Source organism: Panthera uncia (genome assembly GCF_023721935.1).
Source record: "Panthera uncia isolate 11264 chromosome D3 unlocalized genomic scaffold, Puncia_PCG_1.0 HiC_scaffold_8, whole genome shotgun sequence".
In the NCBI taxonomy this organism is placed as follows: Eukaryota; Metazoa; Chordata; class Mammalia; order Carnivora; family Felidae; genus Panthera; species Panthera uncia.
In genome coordinates, this window is record NW_026057586.1 from 60,312,014 (window position 1) to 60,336,184 (window position 24,171).

The 24,171-nt window shown below is 42.0% G+C and overlaps 1 protein-coding gene across 1 annotated transcript in view; it reads left to right on the forward strand.

The window, feature by feature from the left end:
• The window catches only part of PIEZO2 (piezo type mechanosensitive ion channel component 2), a 471,937-nt gene that overhangs the window by 252,707 nt on the left and 195,059 nt on the right, over nt 1-24,171 (forward strand). Inside the window, 3 exon segments of the mRNA XM_049620442.1 lie at nt 7,094-7,256; nt 21,823-22,033; nt 23,803-24,016. Of these exon segments, the coding sequence (XP_049476399.1) occupies nt 7,094-7,256; nt 21,823-22,033; nt 23,803-24,016 (588 nt within the window).

Here is a 24,171-nt window from a genome sequence, read left to right on the forward strand (position 1 = left end):
GAGAGAGAGGGAGATACGGAATCCGAAGCAGGCTCCGGGCTCTGAGCTGTCAGCGCAGAGCCTGACACGGGGCTCGAACTCACAAGATCATGATCTGAGCTGAAGTCGGACACTTAACTGACTGAGCCACCCAGGCGCCCCCTCAATTCCTTGTCAAGAGGTAAAATCACTCTCAACAAATAAGATCAATGTGACTATAGCACGATTGGAAAGAAAATGTTTGCCTTTTTAAGAGAACATGGTGTTTTAAGCAGTCTAGTGTATGCTTTTTTATATGAAAAGTATCATTGTATGCCCGGAAAGCAACACTATCTAAGATAACATTTTGTAGGGAAATGTATCTATTCATCTCGTTAATTTATTAAAATGGTTCTACACAAAACATGGTTAGCCTGATTTCAAATGTAGAATTTATTTGAAATACAATTTGCTTTTTTGTTACATGCCCTGTATGTATACTTATAATTAGTTTAGAGAGCCTTATACAAAAATGTACTCTATACAATGCCCCATCCGTGGACAACCTAATTTATTCTATTGCCTTTAGCCAACACACATGGAAGAAAACTCTCAAAACTATCCCTTCAGCCATGATTTCTCTCTCAGGCACAAATTTCATGGGACTTCCAGCATGAAATATCGCCTCTGCACTACACATCACACCCGCCATGAAAACACGGCTTCCATGTCCCACTTCCTGCAACCAAATCACAATCTCTCCTGCGATCTCTCAGTTTCCTTGGTGATTATGTTCCTCCTTTGTTCTAAATCCTTCAGTAGTTCCGGTTATGTGGGTTCTTTACCAAAAGTCCAAGCCCTGGGCCCAGCCTTAACCCATCTCTCTGACTTTATCATGCCCCTTACCTACCTTCATAAAACCAACAGTCAATTGCCAGGCTAGTACTTGGCACATGATAGATGCTTAAAAAATATTTTTTTAAATGAACAAATGACAAATTCTGCCAAACTGAGCCATTTAACGTTCATTAGATGCACTTCCTATCTCTTGTTCTAGAAATGTTTTCTCCAACGTTTGTATTGGACGAAACCACATGTATATATTTCATGGCTTATATTTTCCAGTTTTGACAATTACATCTTTGTGTCCAAGTAACTGAGACTACTCATGGGCTTCTGATCTCCAGCTAGTCCCAGACAAAGAGACATTTCTTCCTGTCTGGGTTTGTATTTTATTTTTCCTGAGTGAAATTATCTAAATGAACTAAAATATCTCATCTAATGCCTCAGCGGTACTTTGCACAAACCGCTGTGGTTCAAAGCAAAGTGTAAATATTTGGAGATAACATTTATTCTGCCAGCTTTTATTCAGTGTGTACATTGTACCATATATATGCATATGTATATATATAGAGAGAGTATATGTATATATGTATATATATATATAGATAGATATGTACATATATAGATATATATGTATATATATAGATAGATAGATATGTACATATATAGATATATATGTATATATATAGATACATATGTATATGTATGTATGTATAGATATAGATATAGATATAGATACATATGTATATACATAGATACATAGATACATTCACGCATATATGCACATACATACCTATACATATATATCTATACACACATGCATGCATATATATACATATATATGTATATGTATGTATATGTATATGTATGTATAGATATATATGTATCTCTATATATAGATACAGAGAGGAAGTAGATAGGAAGCCCTCCTTTGGTAAATAATCGAGTGACATAAAATGTTAAACAATTTATGATTGAGTATGTGCAAGGTATGGCAGGCTTCTAAAGGAGGGAGTGGTCAGGAAGGGAGATGGAAGGGGTTCACAGTGGAGATGTGGGAAGTGGGTTTGAGAGATGAACAGAATATAAAAGTGTCATGGGAGAAAGGCCACTGTTGCCTGTGGGAAAAGATTGCACAGTAGCTCATAGGGGAAAACACTTGCAGATTCTGGTGCTTGCCTTCAAGATGGATGGAATTTGAGGTACAAGGAAATCATAGCAAGAGTTAGGGCAGCCAGGCCCAGAACACAGAAGGCCTCATATGTCACACTCAGCGATATGGACCTTTCCTGTAGGCATCACAGTTGACATGCTCGACCTTATGCTTCTAAAAATTAAGCTCTGGTAGCAATATGGAAACCTGACTTGCAGAGAGGACAACCTGAAACAAAATAGTAAGGATGCTATTCCAGTAATCGAGCAGAACTGAGCTGTGGGAATAAAATGGCAGTAAGAGAGACAGTATGGAGACAGAACCTCCAGGTTTTCAGTGAGAGAGTGGTAGGGTCCAGGTTCTCTCTTGGCTGCTGGATGGATAACAGCACCCTTTTTCAAGGTGAGGAATATCACTGGAAGGACAGATTTTGGAATAAAGATAGCATTTAGTTTTAAAAGCTGTAGAAGTGGAGATATCTGGTAGGAAAATGGGTATCTGTTTGTGTGTCTCAGGGGACATGTTAGGACTGAGTATGTAGATTTGTAAGTCATCATGTTGGTGCCGACTGGAGCCTGGGGAATAGATACATCATCCAGGTCTACCATGTAGAGTTAAAAGAGAAACAATTAAAGAGTAGAACCTTGCAGACTCATCAATATTTGAGCAGAAAAGAAGAGTCTGGTGGGCACAACCCACCCCGTGTTTCTGAGTGGGATTTCCCAGCAGTGTGAGATTTCAAGAACATCCATGGGTAGGTAGGTAAGTGGAAAAGAGAGGCGAGAACACCGAGTAGATTTGAGGGCAGCAAGAGCTGATCTTGCTTGTCAAGTGCAGTGCAGAGGTGGAGTAGGATAAGAATTAGAATGGGTCATTTGGGCCTTATAGCTGGGAGATCACTGGTGACCCTCAATGGGGCGTTTTCTGAGCAGTGTGGGGAAAGGAGCCTGTTGCACTAGGTGGAAGACAGGTGCCGGACTATCCGAGCAAGGACAGGTGCGGTGAGGGGTGGCTGTACTCACCAGACAGCTTGGAACAGAAGTGCTCTGCCCCTAGGTAAGAAGTTGAGCCAGTCATTTAACCTTTCCCCTTGTTGGCTTCCAGTCTGTAAGATGAGGAGGACTGGACTATTTCTAGTTATCTTCCAGCTGCATAATTTCAATGACTTACGGAGTCAATGGATGGTTGGTCAGACAATTGGATGTGAGAAGAGACTGAGATGCCACTGACTTCTAAACTCATTTGAGACCTATTAAAAATCGAATTTATAAGGATTAGCTACACATTAGGGTAGCTTCCAAAGTATCTATTAATTTCAACCAAAAATCTAGACCAATAAGCAGACTGTAACCCAACATTTCCTAAGACCTGTTCCATGAACACCAGTTCAGTAAAATGTAATAGGTATTAGATAAAACTTTTAAGAAATGATTTTTGGTCAAATAAATTTGGGAAACAGAGTCTTAACTAAATCAATTTTTTTCTTCCAAGGTTTTATTTAAATTCAAGTTAGTTAACATATAGTGTAGTATGGATTTCAGGAATACAATGGAATATTACTCAGCCATCAAAAATAATGAAGTCTTTCCATTTGCAACCATGTAGATGGAACTAGAATGTATTATGCTCATTTGAAATAAGTCAGTCAAAGAAAGACGAATACACTATGATTTCACTGATATGTGGAATTTAAGAAACAAAACAGATGAACATAGAGGAAAGGAAGGAAAAATAAAATAAGATAAAAACAGAGAAGGAGGTAAATTCAAATTTCTTGTTTTGCTACATAACTTATCAAGTTCTCTACTACAGTAATATGCACTGTGATTTTTTTCTGACACTTATTTGACCACTTTGTTTTCTTTTATTTCGTCTTATTATATTCAATTCACAGCATTTCTGGGGACTAACATTCTGATTAGCGTACTTTAGTAGACACTGGTCCACTACATTGTCCAAACAATGAAGAAGGAAACTTGATTGATGAGACGATCCCCAAATGACATATCAATTAGACTGTGACCTGTTCGTTGTACATGCTCTTCAGATTCTTCAGAAGTTTCATTGTTTCTTCAACGGTTGTATGAATGCACTGCTTTGTTAACTCAGCAAGCCAAGAGTAGTAGTTAATAGGTTAGCACCTCTGTGGCTGAATGATTTCATTGCAAATCGGGATCACAGCCCAATCCTGGATCCAGTAGCTGAATTCTATCACAGTGAGTGGAGTGATTGCTTTTGCAAACAGCATTCATCTCCTCCCGTGATGTATGTATGCTATGAAATGTGTCTTCGGGGACCAAGAAACACAAAGCTGAGACTGTTGCCTCAAAGTGACTGCAGACTGGGAACTTAATGCAGTCCACAGGTGGGAAAGGCATAAGGCTCTGCTCTGGCTTCCCGGTCTCTGTGCTGTGAGGCAAGAAGCAGCTGAGGCCAGACCTAGAATCCTTGTTACCTTTCCTTTAAGAATTCTTTTCCTCTCGGGGCGCCTGGGTGGCTCAGTCGGTTGGGCGTCCGACTTCAGCTCAGGTCATGATCTCGCGGTCCGTGAGTTCGAGCCCCGCGTCAGGCTCTGTGCTGACAGCTCAGAGCCTGGAGCCTGTTTCGGATTCTGTGTCTCCCTCTCTCTGACCCCCCCTGTTCATGCTCTCTCTCTGTCTCAGAAATAAACGTTTAAAAAAAAAAAAAAGAATTCTTTTCCTCTCAACTCCGCTTGGTTGGTGCTCTTCATAAAATGCCACAGTTAACGTGTTTCCCGGGAAAGAGCTATAATAATCTATTCCCCCAAACCCCCCTGATTAGGACTGGTGGGTCTCTGGAATTTAGCCCCACACAGCACCAAACAGCCCCTGGAGCCTGGCCTTGTTTCCTGGTCTCTCCCCTGGACCCCTTCTTTCTCCTTCTTTCTTCTTTCTTTTTAATTCTTATTCTTGTTTGCACTATTTGATCACTTTTAAAGTATACAACAAACCTCTCCCTTTTTCCTGAGATAAAATCAATCATTAGATCTCATGCTGTAAGTTTCGTTTGGGGTGAAGTTTTCTTAATTAAATCCTCTTACCCTTCCCCCAAATGAAAGGGATTTGCCATTTTTAAATACCTCTGCCACAATCATGTCTGTTTCATTTATGGAGGTAAAGAGATCTCTTAACTACTCATGCTTCTCTATTCAGAAGGGTTTAGAGCCATGTATAAAAAAAAGAAGCTTATGTGGGGCATGCCCTATTCTGGACCATTCTTTAAAAAGAAGATGTGAGGATTTTTTTTTTCCTGGGAGATCCTAGATGGGAAGATTCTTTAGGTAATTAACACTTAACTTTTACATATGCTATAGTGACAAATAAATGGAAACATTCTAAATGTACAGCAGTAGTGGAATAGTTAAGTGCTGTCAGATCATGAACATGGTGATGTTTAAAAATAATCAGTGAGTTGATGGGCGCCTGGGTGGATCAGTCGTTTAAGCGTCCGACTTCGGCTCAGGTCATGATCTCGCGGTCCATGAGGTCAAGCCCCGTGTCGGTCTCTGTGCTGACAGCTCGGAGCCTGGAGCCTGTTTCAGATTCTCTGTCTCCCTCTCTCTCTGACCCTCCCCCCGTTCATGCTCTGTCTCTCTCTGTGTCAAAAATAAATAAATGTTAAAAAAAATTTTTTTAAGTAATCAGTGAGTTGAAAAACTATTAATGATCTATTACAGGAGCTAATCATTTTCAAAATATAGTATGAACTTAGTGTTGTAAACCGTCACTATGTATGTCTAGAAACAGAGGAAAACTGGAAGGAAAAGCCACGCAGATATACATGCGAGAACCCAGTAGTTGAGAACATAAAATCTGGTCCTAAAGGGAGCTTGAGTATACTTCTGTTCTCTCTCTATCTGTGTTGACTTGAGGGAAGTATGTTTACCTTTTGGAGACTTAGTTGTTGTTGTTGTTGTTGTTGTTGTTGTTGTTTTCATATGTAAAAGGAGGATAAATAATAATACCTATCTCCATATGGTGGTTGGTTGGATGAAATACTATATACCAAGCTCTTAATACAGAGCAATTGCTCAGTTGTAGTAGATATTATTAACAATGCTTTCATTTACCAAAATGTTAACAACGATCATTTCTAGGCAATGGGGTCTTGCTTTTTATTGTATTTTATGTTTTTTTTAATGTCTATTTTTGAGAGAGAGAGAAACAGAGCATGAGTGGGGGAGGGGCAGAGAGAGAGGGAGACAGAATCCGAAGCAGGCTCCAGGGTCTGAGCTGTCAGCACAGAGCCTGATGTGGGGCTCGAACTCATGAACTGTGAGATCATGATCTGAGCCAAAGTCAGACACTTAACCAACTGAGCCACACAGGCGCCCCACATTTTATGTTTTTACCAAAATATATAATGCATACAATATAAATGAATACAGTATGTATTTGATCATGTGCTTAGTTCCTAAATGAGTTTATCTCTGATAAACATTGAATCACTTTCATTTGACTTCTATAAAGAAGGCAAAGAGTAGTATCTCTTTGGCATGGAGAAGGAATGCATGGCCATGGGAAACCCCCCAGTGAATACAGTTTGTCAGTGTCAGGCTTTACACTTGAACTCAAATCTTCCAATTCTAAGTTCACTGTCCATTCTCCAAGGTTGAAGGAAGAAACATATTAGATCTACCTTTCTTGGAACAGTATGGAAAACAAAATCAACTAAGTATTCAAAATAATGAAGAGGTCCTGCATTCAAGGACTGCTTTAACATTTTCTCTATTTTTCTCTAGCTTTGATTTACGTCTAAGGTAAACTATCTCCCAGCTGCTAGTATGTGCTTCAGCTAGATTGCAGACACCTGTATCTGTGCTGCACATGTGGCTTATTTAATAACAATATGGATCATTAGCATGTTTTAGGAGTGAGAATTGGGTTAGGATCCTTTATAGTATTTCAGAAACTCCAGTGAAATCGTGGAACATTCCTGAATCTTAGTACATTATATAAGATTCTGAGATGGAGGGAAAGCTTTCCAGTCCCTTCTAGGCAGAAACTGAGGATCCCTTTTTTAAAACTCATTAAGAAGATTCAGAAATACTTTAAGATAGTGTAACCATAGAAATAGAAAAACAACTAAATTTCCTCCCTCTTTTTTTTCCCTCTGTAGCTTAAAGGGAGCTGATGCCGGCAATGGGATCAGAGTGTTTGTGCCTGATATCGGGATGTTCATTGCTAGTCTGACCATCTGGCTCGTCTGCAGGAACATCGTTCAGAAACCCGTGACCGAAGAAGGAGCACAGTATAACTCGGAGTTTGAAAATGAAGAATTGGTAAATCTGACGTCCTGCATCCCTCTTCCTTCTTTGATTTCTGAGAGCCTTGACCCTTACTAAGTTGTGGAGAAGTGAAATGTGCATAGCACTTAGGCTCTGCAGAGCTTGGCTTAAATGTTCACAGTTACTTTGCACAACCCTTCCTCCCCCGGTGTAGTTCTGATGGGTAGGCAGTCTCCTCCACACCTTGGCCACCAGGAGACAGTTCAAGGAGTGTGAACACTGCCATTCGTGAGGCATTCACCCCAACCCAGTGTTCTTTTTACTCTCATCTAATATTATCTCTGATGGTTAACCTTTTAAATTCATTATATTGTGGCCCGTTGTCTAGATACCTTAGTCAATACAAAATATTTAGAGAAGTAGCACCTGGTAGTTTTAGGAGAAAAAAAGTAATTCCTTCCTGAAGGGAAGCTTTCTGGTCTGTGTACTTTGCTCTTCAGAGAAGAATTATGTTCAGAGCATGCTTTGATCGTTATTTTAAAGCAATCGGGGTGGGGGGGGGGGAGGAATACACGCACACACAAACACACACACACACACACACACACACACACACACACCTTTGGAAAAGTATAAGAATTGGAAAAAGATAAAAATAATGAGGAAAATGTATGTTAATTTTTATCTATGTGTTTTAGTAGAAAGAGTTTCAGAAGCAGCAGGGAGCACATTAGATCTCACTCCGTGTATGAGAGCAAGTTAGACAGCTCATCACTGTCCCCAGATCTGTTTCAGAATGTTTCTCTGTTCTAACCACTGTGCTTTGTTATGTGAGTTTCAGTGACGTTGATTTAAAAAGTAATTGATTTGGTAATTGAAAGATGAAATTTGCAAAGGAAAAAATATTGAAAAGACTTACTCTGGACATTTGACACAAGAGACAAAACTAGCAAATGTTTTTACTCAGAAGTTGGGCAAGAACTTTCACCTGCAAAACTGGGGTGAATTGAAATCAGTTATTTTGAGAATGGTAATCACAAAGGCATCAGGGAAGACAATTCTCAGTTAGAGCAAATGACTTACTTATGTGCCTCAAAAATAGGTAGCAAATTGCCTTGTATAGTTATTAAAAAGACAATAAAGAAAACGAGGATATAATTCAATAAATCCATACAGACTAGAAATGATATTATTACCTAAAATCATTATGGGTAAAAAATAAATGATCAGGGGCGCCTGGGTGGCGCAGTCGGTTAAGCGTCCGACTTCAGCCAGGTCACGATCTCGCGGTCCGTGAGTTCGAGCCCCGCGTCAGGCTCTGGGCTGATGGCTCGGAGCCTGGAGCCTGTTTCCGATTCTGTGTCTCCCTCTCTCTCTGTCCCTCCCCCGTTCATGCTCTGTCTCTCTCTGTCCCAAAAATCAATAAAACGTTGAAAAAAAAATTAAAAAAAAAAAAAATAAATGATCACATTGTATATCAATATTCTGCTTTTTTAAAGGCAGACGTTAACAAGTACTTGGTGTTAAAAAGCTATTATAGCAAGATAGCAACTAACCTTATCTTTCTTTTATGTCTACAAACTCTGTAGGACTTATCAGTGTCTTAAAAATGGGTAAAACTATGAAAGTGCCTTTTCTTCTTGTTGGCTTCACAATTTTAAAGCAGAACGTAAATTTTAATTTCTAGTTTTACATTTGAATTTTATTTACAATAGTTACAGTTTTGAAAATAATCTGGCTTTGATAATTACTGCCCAAAATTGTCCAAGTTTGGTGAAAGTAAACCCAGGAACTTGAGCTCTCCAGACTTAGGATTTTTCATTACTATTATTTATAAAAGCAAGACTGGTTTTCCGTTATCCTCATATTATGGATAGAGGGTAAAGGATGCTTATTGCAAATTGAGTGGACTCAGAAGGCAGACTTGGAAGCTACCTAACAGTGTTGGTGTGATGTCGAGAAATGTGTTTATTCTCTTTCTTCTGCAAAATGAGGATGATCATAATCCTACGTCGTAGAGTTGCTGCAACCACTAAATGAAATGTCAAATAAAACACACCTAGGGCAGCGCCTGCTCATTGGGCTGCTTAATAAGATGCTACTTGCTCTCCGCATCCTGCTCTTCTCTAATTGGAAAGTTACTGGAGCAGTTTCAAATTCAGAGTCCTCTTAGAATGATAGAAAGTTAAGCTGGGCGGAGCGTTTGAGGCCAGCCTACTCAGTAAGAGGCTCTTATTCGTCACTGAGCCATAAATGAATCACAAAGCTTCTTAGGAAAAGAACTTCTGTCACCAAGGACAAACGCTCTTTTGCCATAAGACTAAGAAAGCCTACATTGACCGATGGAAGGTCATGGATATCAGGTTATGGTTGAGGTCACACATCTGGTGAAGAAGAGAACACAAAACCATCACATGGATTAATTCTAAAATCATGTTTCCTTCCTGATTTCTCACAGCTCTCAAAGATACACTCAGGATACCTCTCTCCTGTTTAAAATTTGTTTAAATATCTGTACTCCCTATATTATCAATCACATTATTAAAAAATTACAATAAATTGGGGCACCTGGGTGGCTCAGTCGGTTAAGTGTCCGACTTCGGCTCAGGTTATGATCTCATGCTCTGTGAGTTCAAGCCCCGCGTCGGGCTCTGTGCTGACAGCTCAGAGCCTGGAGCCTGCTTCAGATTCTGTGTCTCTGTCTCTCTCTGCCCCTCCCCTGTGCTCTCTCTCTCTCTCTCTCTCAAAAATAAATAATAAATATTAAAAAATTTAAAATAACAATAAATTGATAGACATTCTATATTATTTATTTGGGGATTTGAAAATACTAAATATTATTATGAGGTCGATATCTTTCTCATTTACATTTGTTTTGGCCTCCGTTAGATATTAATTTCCATCCTCTTAGCACATTCCAGCCCACCAGGTGGCCAGGGAGAAGCAGGCCGGTGTGTGAATCTTCTGAGACGAATCCACAAGGAAATATTTCTAACATGTGAACAATCTTGCTCAAGTCTGAAAAGAATAGAAACACACAGCCAAAATAAGTAAGGAAGTTATTTTGTTTTGGAAGGTCCCAACGTATTTCTTCCCTTTTATAAATCTTGACATTTGCACCATAGAATGTTTGTTTTTTGAGGATCCTTTGAAAGAATAGTGTTTGCGGGCATTTCTTCTCCTTTCATTTATCTCAATAGAGAAACGGCGAGATTAATCCATTGGTGCCTGAGAGACTTTTTTTCAAATCCAGCATTGTTTTAAACTAGCAACTAATCTCTGGAGAAGACTCCTGCGTCTTTCGTAACCTTCCTCGACTGGATAGTGAGGCTCAAGTTTGGTGTTTTAAAGGGCATCGCAAATCCCAGAATTCCCCCCAGAAATCCCCAGGGGAAGTCAGTGGGTGGGAGAACCTGTTTCGCTTTTGCATTGTACAGAGAACAGACCTCAGTAAGGGAGCCAACTCCTCAAGTACCAGGAAGGTTCTCTTTAACTGACACATCTGTGGGCTTGTTTACCTGTTCATTGTAACTCAGAAGCACATCTACAAATCCTAACTGGGAGAAAGATTCCTAATCTTAAATCTTAAAAAAAAAAAAAAAGTTATGTTATGAAAATTAAATTGTGTAGAAAAGGGCTTCCTGCTCAAACACTTCGTAATTTTACCAAACTGCTATTATCTTGTGTATTTCTGTAAAACTAGCTCTTTCTATTTAATGAGATTTCAGGCTTTATTTTTTTGGGAAACAAATAGTATTTTAATATATTATGAAAACAAATTTATGATAAACTAAATGTTTATTCAAATAGGAATTTTAGTCATGACTTGGTCTGGTTAAATAGTCTGACAAATCAAATGTGAAGCATAAAAAAGAATATTTCAGGGGCACCTGTGTGGTTCAGTTGGTTGAACATCTGACTCTTGATTTCTGCTCAGGTCATGATCCCAGGGTCATGGGATCAAGCCTTGCACTGGGCTCCATGCAAGCGTGGAGACTGCTTGAGATTGTCTCTCTCTCTTCCTCTGCCCCTCTCTCCTGCTTGCGTGCTCTGTCTCTAAAACAGCTTTTTTTTTAAATATAATTTTTAAAAAAGAATATTTCAGTGTAAGTCATCCGCCATCTGTTAAAAGTTTGGGGATTCAACATTTGGATCCTGCTAACATTATCTGGAAATTCATTCTGAACCTCAAAACCTGTGCCCTCCTTTCTAAAATCTAACGTGAACCAGGCTCCTGTGGCATCCACATTCTGGCACATAAAATGACCAATGGGGCTATGCCTCAAGTTTCAGCTTTGAGGTTCAAGTTACTATTTTTTTTTTGGAAGAACAACAACAACAACAAAAAAGAATGAAAGAAACTCATCGTTTTGTTGTCACCTTCTCAATAAGCATTCAGCATCTCCCCTGAGATGTAGTCCAAAATCACTTGCTTTAAGTGATCAGATTTAAGACAGATCACTGTCTTTTCAGGTCTTTCCAGTGGCATTTGGAATGTTAGCAAGTGGGGACAACTGCCCCCCCCCCTCCAAAATGCAGCCTGCTTGGTCTGCCTTCTCTGGGTTAAACACATTTACAACTTGGGGGAACCTTAATGGTGGTGATTTTAGATGCCATTCATTTAAATAAAGAGAAAGTTTTTAACTGGAGGAAACCATTGGCCTGTTGTCTTCAGAAAGCTCCAGGAGAGCTCAGTATTACAGTCTGAGCAACAAAGTATCACAGGGACAAGTTAACTTCAGATCCCTGACTAAATTTACCCCCCACTGTCTTCCAGATACATCTTCCTGGACACCAGGTGAGAGCATGAGGTCCCTCTCATCCTTTCCTCTGATAGAAACACACGTGGGGAGCATACCCATGTGACAGTCAGAGGCGTCCTTATCACATAGAAAGGCAAGGACATTCTATTATCGACAGTATGTTAATTGAGTGAACTTTGTCTAGACTGGACTTGAATATGTGACTGATAGTAAAAATAAAAGAAGAAATCAGCAGTTAGGAAGAGAGCTCAAATATTTTTAAATTATTAAAATAAAATGATTTCAAATTAAATACATCTTCATTTCTCCCACCCATTTGTTCATTTGACAACATTTAACAGTGTGTGACTAATCTCTGCTTTTTTTAAAGAAATCAAAGCTTCAGGGGCACCTGGGTGACTCAGTCCATTAAGCATCCAACTTCGGCTTAGGTCATGGTCTCACGGTTTGTGGGTTCGAGCCACGCCTCGGGCTCTGTGCTGACCACTCAGAGCCTGGAGCCTGCTTCGGATTCTGTGTCTCCCTCTGTCTCCGCCTCTGCCCTGCTCCCACTCTGTCTCTCAGAAATAAATAAACATTAAAAAAAAAAATCAAAGCTTCAAGGTAAACTTTTACCCTTAAACAGTATGTCTTGATCAATGTTTTTAGAAATTCTCGGCATATTTTGTTCTGTGTTTGGAATATTTGATAGGTGATTTTGTGCATCTGTAGGGCAAATAACAACAAAACGGTCCCAAGGGAAACTCGCGTGGGGAAGTTGCAGGGCCTGGTGTCCCTCCAGTGAGGGCGTGCGGTCGGGCACACATGTGATGGGAGGAACCCACGTGCCCCACCCCTGCCACCTGCTCCTGCTCCAGAGGCTCCGCGTCACCCTCACTCCTTCCAGGGTGGTCATGCTCTCCATCCTTCTCTCAGCTGCAAATACCCCTGACATGGAGTTGTCACCAACTTGGTTTCATTGAACTGCCCAGGTTTCTTTTTTTTTTTTTTTTAATACATGAAGTTTATTGTCAAGTTGGTTTCCATACAACACCCAGTGCTCATCCCACAAGGTGCCCTCCTCAATACCCATCACCCACCCACCCCTCCCTCCCACCCCCCATCAAACCTCAGTTTGTTCTCAGTTTTTAACAGTCTCTTATGCTTTGGCTCTCCCCCACTCTAACCTCTTTTTTTTTCCTTCCCCTCCCGCATGGGTTCCTGTTAAGTTTCTCAGGATCCACATAAGAGTGAAAACATATGGTATCTGTCTTTCTCTGTATGGCTTATTTCACTTAGCATCACACTCTCCAGTTCCATCCACGTTGCTACAAAGGGCCAGATTTCATTCTTTCTCATCGCCACGTAGTACTCCATTGTGTATATAAACCACAATTTCTTTATCCATTCATCAGGTGATGGACATTTAGGCTCTTTCCATAATTTGGCTATTGTTGAGAGTGCTGCTATAAACATTGGGGTACAAGTGCCCCTATGCATCAGTACTCCTGTATCCCTTGGGTAAATTCCTAGCAGTGCTATTGCTGGGTCATAGGGTAGGTCTATTTTTAATTTTCTGAGGAACCTCCACACTGCTTTCCAGAGTGGCTGCACCAATTTGCATTCCCACCAACAGTGCAAGAGGTTCCCATTTCTCCACATCCTCTCCAGCATCTATAGTCTCCTGATTTGTTCATTTTGGCCACGCTGACTGGCGTGAGGTGATATCTGAGTGTGGTTTTGATTTGTATTTCCCTGATGAGGAGTGACATTGAGTATCTTTTCATGTGCTGCCCAGGTTTCTTTCAAAGTATTGGTGGTGTGTTTGAGGGCAGGAGCAAGACCTCCCAAGACCTCCCAGCCCTGCCCCCACCAGCCTGCCTGCTGACTGCCCACCCAGTTAACAGGAGCACCGTTCACTGTCACTGGAGCCCCAAGCCCTGGTACGACACTGGGTCCCTTGGGCCGCTTATCCATTACCATCAAAAAGTCCCATGGGTCCTCCCTTCACATTGTGTCTAAACTGTTCACTTTTCTGTCTCTACTGCCACGATCCTTCTCCCACCTCTCGACTAGACCACTGAGTAACCTCCTACCAGACCCCCTCACTTCCAGCTTCCGTTCTTACCCTACCCCACGGATACCACGCATAGCATCTGGATTATCCTTGTAAAATTATAAATCGAACCGTGTCACTTCCTTAGGTAAAACACGTCATTGGATTCTCATGAAAGGAGAACAAAATTCGGGCTCCTAACGCTGAGGGCTATGGCACTTCCTGCCTTTACATCCTCACCCTGTGCCCTGCCCCACTCCCACTCTGTGCTGTGCCCACACTGCCCCCCTCTCTGTGCCCAGCACCGGCCAGCTCTTTCCCTTCTGCCATGCGATTCACTCCCTGCTCATTGCATGGCTGATTCCTCCTCCATCATCAGGCGAGCTCTTTCACATAGATAGATGCCTTTGCTGACTAACCTCCCAGATTATTCCCCATCTCTGTATCCACCTTGTTGTACCCATAACATTTATCATAATCTGTAAGTATTTTGCATAATGCTTTTTTTGTTATTTACTTTCTGTCTCCCTCAGTAAACTATAAGCTCTCTGAGGGAGAGGATCACATCTGTCTTGTTCTTTGTTGCAGCAAATCCTAAATTAGCAAAGTGATCTGAAATTGTACACATGGTAATACTCAAATACTTATCAAGTTAATTGGTTAAGCACTGGTTGATTAATATGGAGGCTTGCACAATGCAATCCAAAGTGTAGAACTAAAGGAACAAAGTGTAAAGTGTCAGTCCTGGGCGAGGGTTGTTTGCAAAGAGCTGCTTCTACCACAAACTATCAGAAAAATCCACACGCCTGTCTTGAGTGGTCTCTCCTTGCTGTGACTGCACCAAAGGATGTGTATTTATCCATGGGCATGCTTTTTTATTCAGTATCTGCTATGTGCCAGGATGGGCAGAAACTAATATCTAAGAGGGACTGTTCTTTAGTTTTTTTTCTTTGCTTTCCAAGACACTTGCTCTTTTTTTTCTATCATGTTTGCTTTCGGTATAACTGGTATTGGGCATTCCAAATCCCTGTGGTCAGTTGCAACCTCCCTTTCCCTCTCAATGTTCTTAGGATCTTATAGTCACATTTTAGAAACAGTCGTATACACCTGGTTTATTTCCTCTGAGTGAGTGCAAACCTCTCTAGATCTTGCACAGTGCTCAGAGCAGAGCTCAGGGTCAGGAAAAGTTCTGAGAGGAGGGAGGAACAGGAAGGGAGGATGAAGAAGGAATACTGTGGATCCCAGGGCAGCTGTAGCACTGTTCAGCCTTGTAAGGTTTTAATAACAAAAGCATGCGTTTTATTTGCATCTTAGTCCATCAGAAGGAATTCTACAGAAGGAATTCTGAAAGATTCGGGAACCGGACAGGTTGTGTGCCCTCAAAATGCTGCTTTGTTATCACTCCCTGAATTCTTTATTTCTAGAGGGAGCACCGGGTGTGTCTGTTAGAAGAGCTAAACTCAGCTGCTTCTTATAAGAGAAAATGGGTGGTAGGGTCAGGAATAATCTCTACAACCAAAGACAAACTGAGTAGATGATATCAGGGTGTGTGTGTGTGTGTGTGTGTATGTGTATTTTAATACTGACTTAGTTTTACAGTGTTCCATTAAGTGATTTTTTTTTAAATAAACCTTAAAGAGGACTTGGCAGGTCCTTTAAAAGATACACACCTTTAAAATAATGGTCAGTCCCATTTGGCTCCTCTCCATTTTTGTTCATTTCCCTTTCTAATGACGTTCAGGTGATTCTCAAAGACTGTTGCAATTTCTAACTTGGGAACTTGACCTGGGAAGTTTATGAAGGTTCTGATGCAAGGCCCATCCCAGACCTATGGAATCAAAGTGTCTGGGAGGCCGAGAAATGGGCATGGTGGCCCCAGGCTCCACTGCTCTCACAAGTTTGGAAAAATCGCCTTTCTAGAACAAGGGTAGCAACGGAATGAAATATTTGCTTCATCTGCACGATGTTCTCACAGTAGGCTTGAGTAACATACATGACATCATAGAGACAAGATTCTCTCTGCTCACTTCATAGGCAGCGCTGTGCCTACAGCATCTGTCTGTCTTCTGCAATGAGGCACCACACTTGCTTCTTCCTTTCTTGGGCTCTTCTGTTGAGATGAGCCCATTCTGTAAAGATAAATTGTTAACTTTCAATAATAAACAATAAACAACTCGTGACACTTTAGAAAAATGTTCCCTTTGCCTCCCAGATCCTTGGTTCATTGTTTGTGACTTTGATACACCCCCATTGAAATGTTTTTAATAGCCTGCTTGTAGCCACAAAGAAGAAAGCGGATTCATCTAACGAGAAGTTCTGGGCTAACGCGCAAAGGTTGCCTGAAACCGGAAGGAGGTCGCACAGATAAATTACTTCCATGTATTTTCCAGTTAAAGGAGTCTGCCCAGCGTCTGAGTCCAACAAAATATCTGCAGTGTGATCTAGTCTGCCGAGTGTGGAATCAATTGGGGGTTGCAAATGTAGCCTGTGCATGGATTCTAGATCGGCTGCTTCAAAATCACGTACGGCAGCTCTTTGATTGTACAGATTCCTGAGATTCACTCCCAGAATTTCTGATTTAGGAAGTTTGAGGTGAGGCTTGATACCCGTCCCTTTAAGGGTTCCCAGGTGATCTCCAGGACTTACCCCAACCCAGGATGAATCATGGAGTGCTCAGAGCTAAAGAAAAATGGATGTTTGTGCTCCACCCTGAGGCACTTCCCTGTCCCATTTGAGTGGAAATGGCTGCTGATGCTGTGCTAAGTGTGGATGTGGCCGTGGTGGGAAGCAGCTGCGGGTTGAGAAGGGGGTGGCTGCTTGGTAAAAGCATGACCTTGCATGCATTTGGTCCCAGAACAGCAAGAGCTTCCTCTTGTGAAATGAGAGGGTCTATCGTAATATATGTGCTGGAACATTCAAAGTCAGGAACTTTCAGCAAAGGCAAGTTAAAGGATTTACATGTCTTCAAATAAGTTTTAGATGTTGACATGGGCGGTAATGATATGGAATATTTTATATGCCTTTCTGAACTGTAAAGGGTTCTCTTTGTCTTTAATTTCTAAGACAGCTCTGGAACCAGGGGGATTAAGTCTTCATTTACAGCTACTCCTTAATGCCGGGACAAATTATGGCTCCCCCAAGCAAGGGTGCTTATTAGTAAATACGGTTAAGCGAGTGGATGCTGTTCCAGAGGATCGGTGTTTATACTTCAGCAGAGGAATCATTTAGGAGGAGAAAGCCTGCCCATTAATAAGCAGACCTGCCATGACTAATGGCTGTTCTGGCCCCAGCCTGGACAGTGAGGGCTCACGGAGGCCAACCTGGCTCTCTTTCGGCCCTCTCTCAGCTTGGCAGGTTTAGAAAGCGTTTCCAACTGAGGTCCCCAGGGATTCCGGTACAAAAATGCTAAAAACCCTCCAGTACAGTGGTATGTTTATAAAAGTCACAGGGGCCCCGGTCCCACCCGAGAGAGGTCAAGGAAATGCATTTGTCTAACCTCACAAAGTCTTGACCAGAGAATCGTATTTGATTTAATCTATATCCGTAGCAGTTCTGCAATTGAATAACAAGTCATTTATTATGAAAGTTAGGAGTGTGTTTCTGACTGGGACCCAGGCAGCACTGGCTGTGTTCTCTCTCCATGTCTCCTTTTTCAAGTACAGTGACTGAAGGTTTTGGCCAAACTTTCTTCCTCAAGGAGGATTTTTATGGGTCGCCTTGTTGTGAGGGGGATATTAAGCAACACGTGCCCCATGAGTGCATGGTTTGTATATAGACAGCAGTGTCGGCCCCATATCAGCAGTCTCACTGGGCAGATCCCCATAGAAACTCTGCTTGGGGGAGCTGGAGTAGGTAGAAAGGCTTAGGAGATGGAGAGAGGATCACATTCCATGTGTATTCCAAGGCCAAGAGTGTGGATTCTGGATTCTCCATATGCCTGCTTTCCCAGGGTGCTTCTAGACAGAAATGAGGATAAGCCTGGAGAGACAGACTGATTCTACTTGTGGTAGCATCTGAGGGGTAGTCAACCTCTGTATTCTCTCTAGGTAATCTCACCAGACCCCTGACTTTAAAACCATCTCTATGTCCCTGAACTTCAAATAGACCTCTCCAGTTTTCCACCTCCCTCCAGCATTCCAGATTCCTATCCTGGCTACCCATATAACCCCTCCAACAAGAATGCTTGAAGGGCATCTCAGAACTGGATTTCCCCCAACCCTCTCCGCCCCTGGTTATCCCTGTCTCCTCAATAATGACAGAAATACAGGAACTTTCTTTGCTTCTCCTCTGTCCCTCCACCCTCCACATCAAATTTACCAGCGAGTCCTGCTGACTTGACCTTTAAGACAAACTGCGAAGACGTGAACCTCCCTTCAGCTCTGTGAGTTCCTGTCTCCTTGACCACAGCAATAGCCTCTTAGCTGCAGTCTGCCTTGGCATCACCATGTGAAACAGACCACATGAGAGCCCCCACTAGGTGGAATGGTTGGTGATCAAACTCCCTTTAGAGTGAATTCAAGAGAAGTTAGGCATAGGGGAAGTGGTGCCATGTTTTTAGCCCAACTCTTGGGAGAGTCACTTTGAGAGGCAAATGTGGTTTGGAGGCCACGTGGGTTGGAATCGGTGAGGCGTATTTGTTTGTTGATGGGGAGATACGGGCAGAAGGGAGCAGGAGGTGACGCAGGGGAAAGAGAAGGATTGCCCTTCTCCCTGGTCTCCCAGGGCATACGACTCATCCGCAGTCACAGGACAGGGAATACGAGTGCCCACTGCACAGGTTAGCTCTAGGTCTGTAGGCTAATGTGCTTGATGTGGTTTTGGACTGGTGGTGGGGGTCCAGAGCCGACAGCCATGAAAGAGTTCTTGAGACACCTTTGGTGCAAAAAGGTGATTTTATTGAAGCAGTGGGACAGGACCTGTGGGTAGAAAGAGCTGCACTGGGGTTGTGAAGAGTGACTGATTATATACTACAGAATTGGGGGGCCAGGTAAGGAAAAAGGGAGGTTTCCAAAAGGACTTTCGTATGCTCAAGAGGACTCATAAGATACTGAGTCCTTGCTATTGTTGAGCTGGTTGATTTTCCCTCTAGCAAAGTGTTAACATTAAGACAGTAGGGGGTTCCTGGAGGAATGTTATACTCTGTATTTGCCTCAAGTATTTGTCAACGGGCTGCAGGTTATAAAGAAATTTAACATTATTTACATTTTCTTCCTGCCTTTGTTCTGCACATCACTAAGGAAGGGAAGGTGATGTTAGGGCTCCAGGTAACTGAGTCTGTGGATTTCTGGAAGTCTGGCTGTTATTATAACATTGCCTTTTTTTGTCACTTACTAAGACATTTGCAAACTGATTTCTATCAGTTAACCATTTGTTTTCCCCTTTTTCCCCTTCCTTTGTTCTTGGACAGCCAGGAGTGTCTGAGGAATGTCACTTTGGGGGGGGGGGAACAATTGTTAGCTTGTACTTTGTCCTCAGCAGTCTTTGGCTCCCTGTCATGCTGGTGGGGTGCTCTCCCCCCTTCTCTCAGTGAAGTAGGAAGTGGGCTCATCAGCTGACTGACAAATGACAAGGAGGAGGGTGAATTAGTAGAAGAGGCAATGTGTCAGGGAACACATGCCTTCTTTCTGAACATACCATGGACTCTTTGACCTGCCCTTCCCTCCATCTGGGATGTTCTTGAAGAAGATTTTCATATGGCTGATGACTTGGTGACATCTGGGCTTAAATGTCACCTCCTCAGAGAGGCTCTCCCTGACCTCGGAATCTAAAACAGTCACCCTGCCATTCACAGTCATATCCCCCTATTTTCATTCCCTGACTCGCATTTGTTACTGCGAGAGATTCAGCTTGTTAATTTTCTACTTGTTTACATGTTTATCACTGTATCTCCTATGAGATATTAGCACCTACTAGGCCCTGAACAGCGAGAGAAGTCTTCATGAAGAAGCATGAGGCATTTCTTTTCTTTCAGGGAAAAATACAAATGTGTCATGATAGAAGAGAATAGAACCCAGTTTGGGTATTTAGACTTGAATAGGCCCTAGATTAAATCTGTGTGTGGGAGGGTGCGTTGTAGAGGGTAAAGGTACATCCTACACCCTTGGCTTTATCGATAGATAGCTTGTCACAAGCAGCCTGTATCATCCTAGGCAAAGGAAGATCTCTGAGTTCTCAAGGCCACTGGGCACTAACTTGAGCTTTAATACCATTCTCTGCAGGCTTCCTTTCATGCCAAAGGGCATAGTTAGAGGTTCAGTTACCAGCAGTGAATATCATGTGAATATCTGAGCTAAGTGTATCAAGGAAAAAAAAAAACAACCAACCTTTAAAATAGGAAAATGGAGAGCCTGGGCTGAGAAAGAAACCTTTAAGTGGGAAAATAGGCTGGGATGTACTCTTTAGGCCTTAAATGGATGTCTGAACTGGGCCTAAAAGACCCTTCTGGCTCCACAGCCAGTGTGGTCTTTTCAATTGGGCTAAAAGAAGTCTGCCAGCCTAGGGGTGCCTGCGTGGCTCGGTTGGTTAAGCGTCTGACTTCCGCTCAGGTCATGATTTCACTGTTCAGAGTTTGAGCCCCATGTCAGGCTCTGTGCTGACAGCTCAGAGCCCGGAGCTTGTTTCAGATTCTGTCTCCTCTCTCTGTCCCTCCCCCACTCATGCTCTGTCTAGCTTAAAAACAAATCAACATATTTTTTAAAATTAATTAAAAAAGGGGTACCTGGGTGGCTCAGTCGGTTGAGCGTCCTTGCTTCGGCTCAGGTCATGCATGATCTCACAGCCCGTGAGTTCAAGCCCCGCGTCGGGCTCTGTGCTGACAGTGCGGAGCCTGGAGCCTGCTTCGGATTCTGTGTCTCCCTCTCTCTCTGCCCCTCCCCTGCTCATGCTCTGCCTCTCTCTGTCTCAAAAATAAATAAAAACGTTAAAAAAATTTTTTTTAATTAATTAAAAAAAAGAAATCTGCCAGCCTAGGGGCAAAAGCAAAGAGAGTCTGAGCACCTAAAACAACCTTTAGTCTTAGGTGATGGTTTATATTTCTAACAACTTAAAAAAAAAAAAATCCTAAGACTTCTAGGGAAATACTATAATTAGCCAAAAAAAAAATATTTCTACGTAGTCTCTAAAAACAAAACAGACAAAAACACATCAGTATACCCAGTTTAAAATAATATATAAAAAATTGTATGTTCTACCCTTGTATTTCTTCCCTACATCTATGAGGATGTTACTGAGGTGCCGAATCACCCAGGATCGAACCAGTATATCATTCTGTCAAAGGATAAATTAAGAAGTGACTGTATATCTAGTCAGGTGACCTAAGAGCACTCACCCTCCTCTGACCAGGAGATACTAACATAGTGGACAAAATTTACTTCAGAAAGAAAAGGGATTGCACAAGCACAGATTTGATCCACCATTTTGGGTAAAGCCATGGACACTTTAATCAAACTACCTATCCCCCTGGTGGCAAACACTTTAAATGAGAGGAACCAAACCAAGATTGATGAAAGCTAAGGTTTTAATAGACGTCTCAGACAGTTTCTTCCTCTGACTATAAAAAGTGAGTTCATGTGGCTCAGTAGCATGTTGTTATGGGTTCTATGATTGGTGATGTTTCCTGTTTACTTCTTCAGGAAAGATCCAAGTGACTTGGGCTTACACAGGGACTGGCAGAGACCTGGGGGGACTTTGGTGGTTGTCTGCATTTTTCCCCTGGTTTGTGAAGCTCACCTCACTGACTGACCCATAAATTACAAACCATATAATCTGTGGGGTGGTAGGCAGAGTTCTGGACTGCAGTGTTTTCTGTTTCCCCTTTATTTAGGCCGGAGGAGAAAAAATAGATCCAGAAGAGGCACTGATCTACGAAGAGGATTTAGATGAAGGGGACGGTGTGGAAGGCGAGGTGGAAGAGAGCACAAAGTTAAAAATGTTCCGCAGACTCGCCTCGGTGGCCTCCAAGCTTAAGGAGTTTATCGGCAACATGATAACCACTGCTGGAAAAGTTGTGGTGACCATTTTACTCGGTTCATCAGGTGAGAGTTTCCAGTATGGGTTGGAACACAGGTAGCACTTTGGCGAGTCATGAAAGACAAGGCTGAGGAGAAAATGCCGAAGGAAAGAGCCTCATTCCAGAACACCAAACTCATAGCCATAACTTGTAAAACTGGCCACGTGTACACACCACACACAAAAATAATTTTTCCTGTTCAGTTCTCATGTTTGTGTTTTTAGTCGGTTTCTTTTTTTTTAATTAATTAATTTATTTTTTTTACTGTTTATTTATTTTTGAGAGTGAGAGAGCGCAAGAGTGGGGAGGGGCAGAGAGAGAGAGAGAAAGAGAGAGAGGGAGACACAGAATCCGAAGCAGGTTCCAGACTCTGAGCTGTCAGCACAGAACCCGACGCGGGACTCGAACTCACGGACCGCGAGATCATGACCCGAGCTGAAGTCAGACGCTTAACCGAATGAGCCACCCAGGTGCCCCTTGGTTCGTTTCTATTAACCTCCATAAAGCAATCTTTTTCCATATCTAGGTGATGTTATGTTTTATACGTAGATCAGAAAGACCACCGTTCTCCTCCCCCAGAGCCCGTGAATGGCGATCGGCTACGATGAACAATGTCAGTATACTCTCCAGAGAGCCACATGTGTGCATTCTGAAAGCACGTCTGTTTACACTGGGTCATTAGGAGTCTTAATTTAACTCTCCAGGATATACTATTTTTCTTTCTCAGTTAGATTGTAATCTTGCAGCACAGACACTCACTTCCTTTAAATCTTGGCTGCTGACTGCTTGTTCCATAATAATGTTATCTCCATTTTCTCCCTCCTTCCATCTTGCTGCTGGCGGCTGCTCCAGAGCCACTGGGAAGTTGGGTCCATACCGCTTCCTTGAAATTGCACAAGATGAAACAACGTGACAGTTTTTTAAATAGCAAAATTAAAAAGTGGAAAAGAGAATTGAATTTCTCAAGAAATAGCCCAATATTTTAATGAAGAGTCATTTCAACACGCCCCCTACAAAGGTTTTTAAATGCCTATAAAAAAAATTCCCTCATTTTCCATGTCCCCTTTTGGTAATAGTATGAATCAGATTTCATTGGGTAGGGCAAAGTTTTAGTGAGACTTTGCCATAGATGGAATAATTTTATGAATCCAACTTACCCCCAAAAAAGTAAGTTATTATAAAAAGTGATATCAGGGAGGGGCTCCTGGTGGCTCAGTCGGTTAAGCCTCCAACTCTTGATTTTGGCTCAGGTGATGATCTCAGGGTTCATGAGATCAAGCCCCATGTCAAGCTCTGCCCTGGGAGTGCGGGGCCTGCTTGGGATTGTCGGTCACTCCTTCTGCCCCTTCTGCACTCTCTCAATCTCTCTCTCTCACAAAAATAAATAAGTAAACATTTTTAAAAATGGTATCAGGGTAAGTTGGAATGGGCACACAAGTATCCTGGAAAGAATTGGGGGGAGAAGTAGAAAGATGGAAACAGGCAAGTAACTGTGCTGACTTTACTGTATGAAAAGTAGATACTTGCTCTGCCAAACAGCACGGGAAGAATTTCTGGCAACATCCTGTGTTTCCCTATATTAACAAATACCACTTTATGTGTGATCTTTTGCACAACAAAAATAGTATTAGCTCTGATTTTATAAATGAAATGGGATTCCCATTTTAATCACTGGATCCACACCGGAAAGCATATGAAGGAAATGTCCATCATCTCCAATAGGAACATGTCTCGAGCGGTGAATGATTTCCCAGTTCCATGCGATTTTTCATGATCACATCTCTTCTTCCTTAGGTATGATGTTGCCATCTTTGACCTCATCTGTGTACTTCTTTGTATTTTTGGGTCTGTGCACCTGGTGGTCCTGGTGCCGGACATTTGATCCATTGCTGTTCAGCTGTCTCTGTGTGCTGCTGGCTATTTTCACTGCGGGGCACTTGATTGGACTTTATTTATACCAGTTCCAATTCTTTCAAGAAGCAGTTCCACCCAATGACTACTATGCAAGGTAAGACAAAACGTTAAGACATTTCAAGGACAACTGACTCTCCTTTATGATCTTGTTTGAATTTGCAAGGGTTCCTCTTGATGCCCATTGATGTGTTCCGCAAAGGGTCGGTGGGGATGGGGGAAGCAATGTAGCACTTTCAAGTTATTGAATGA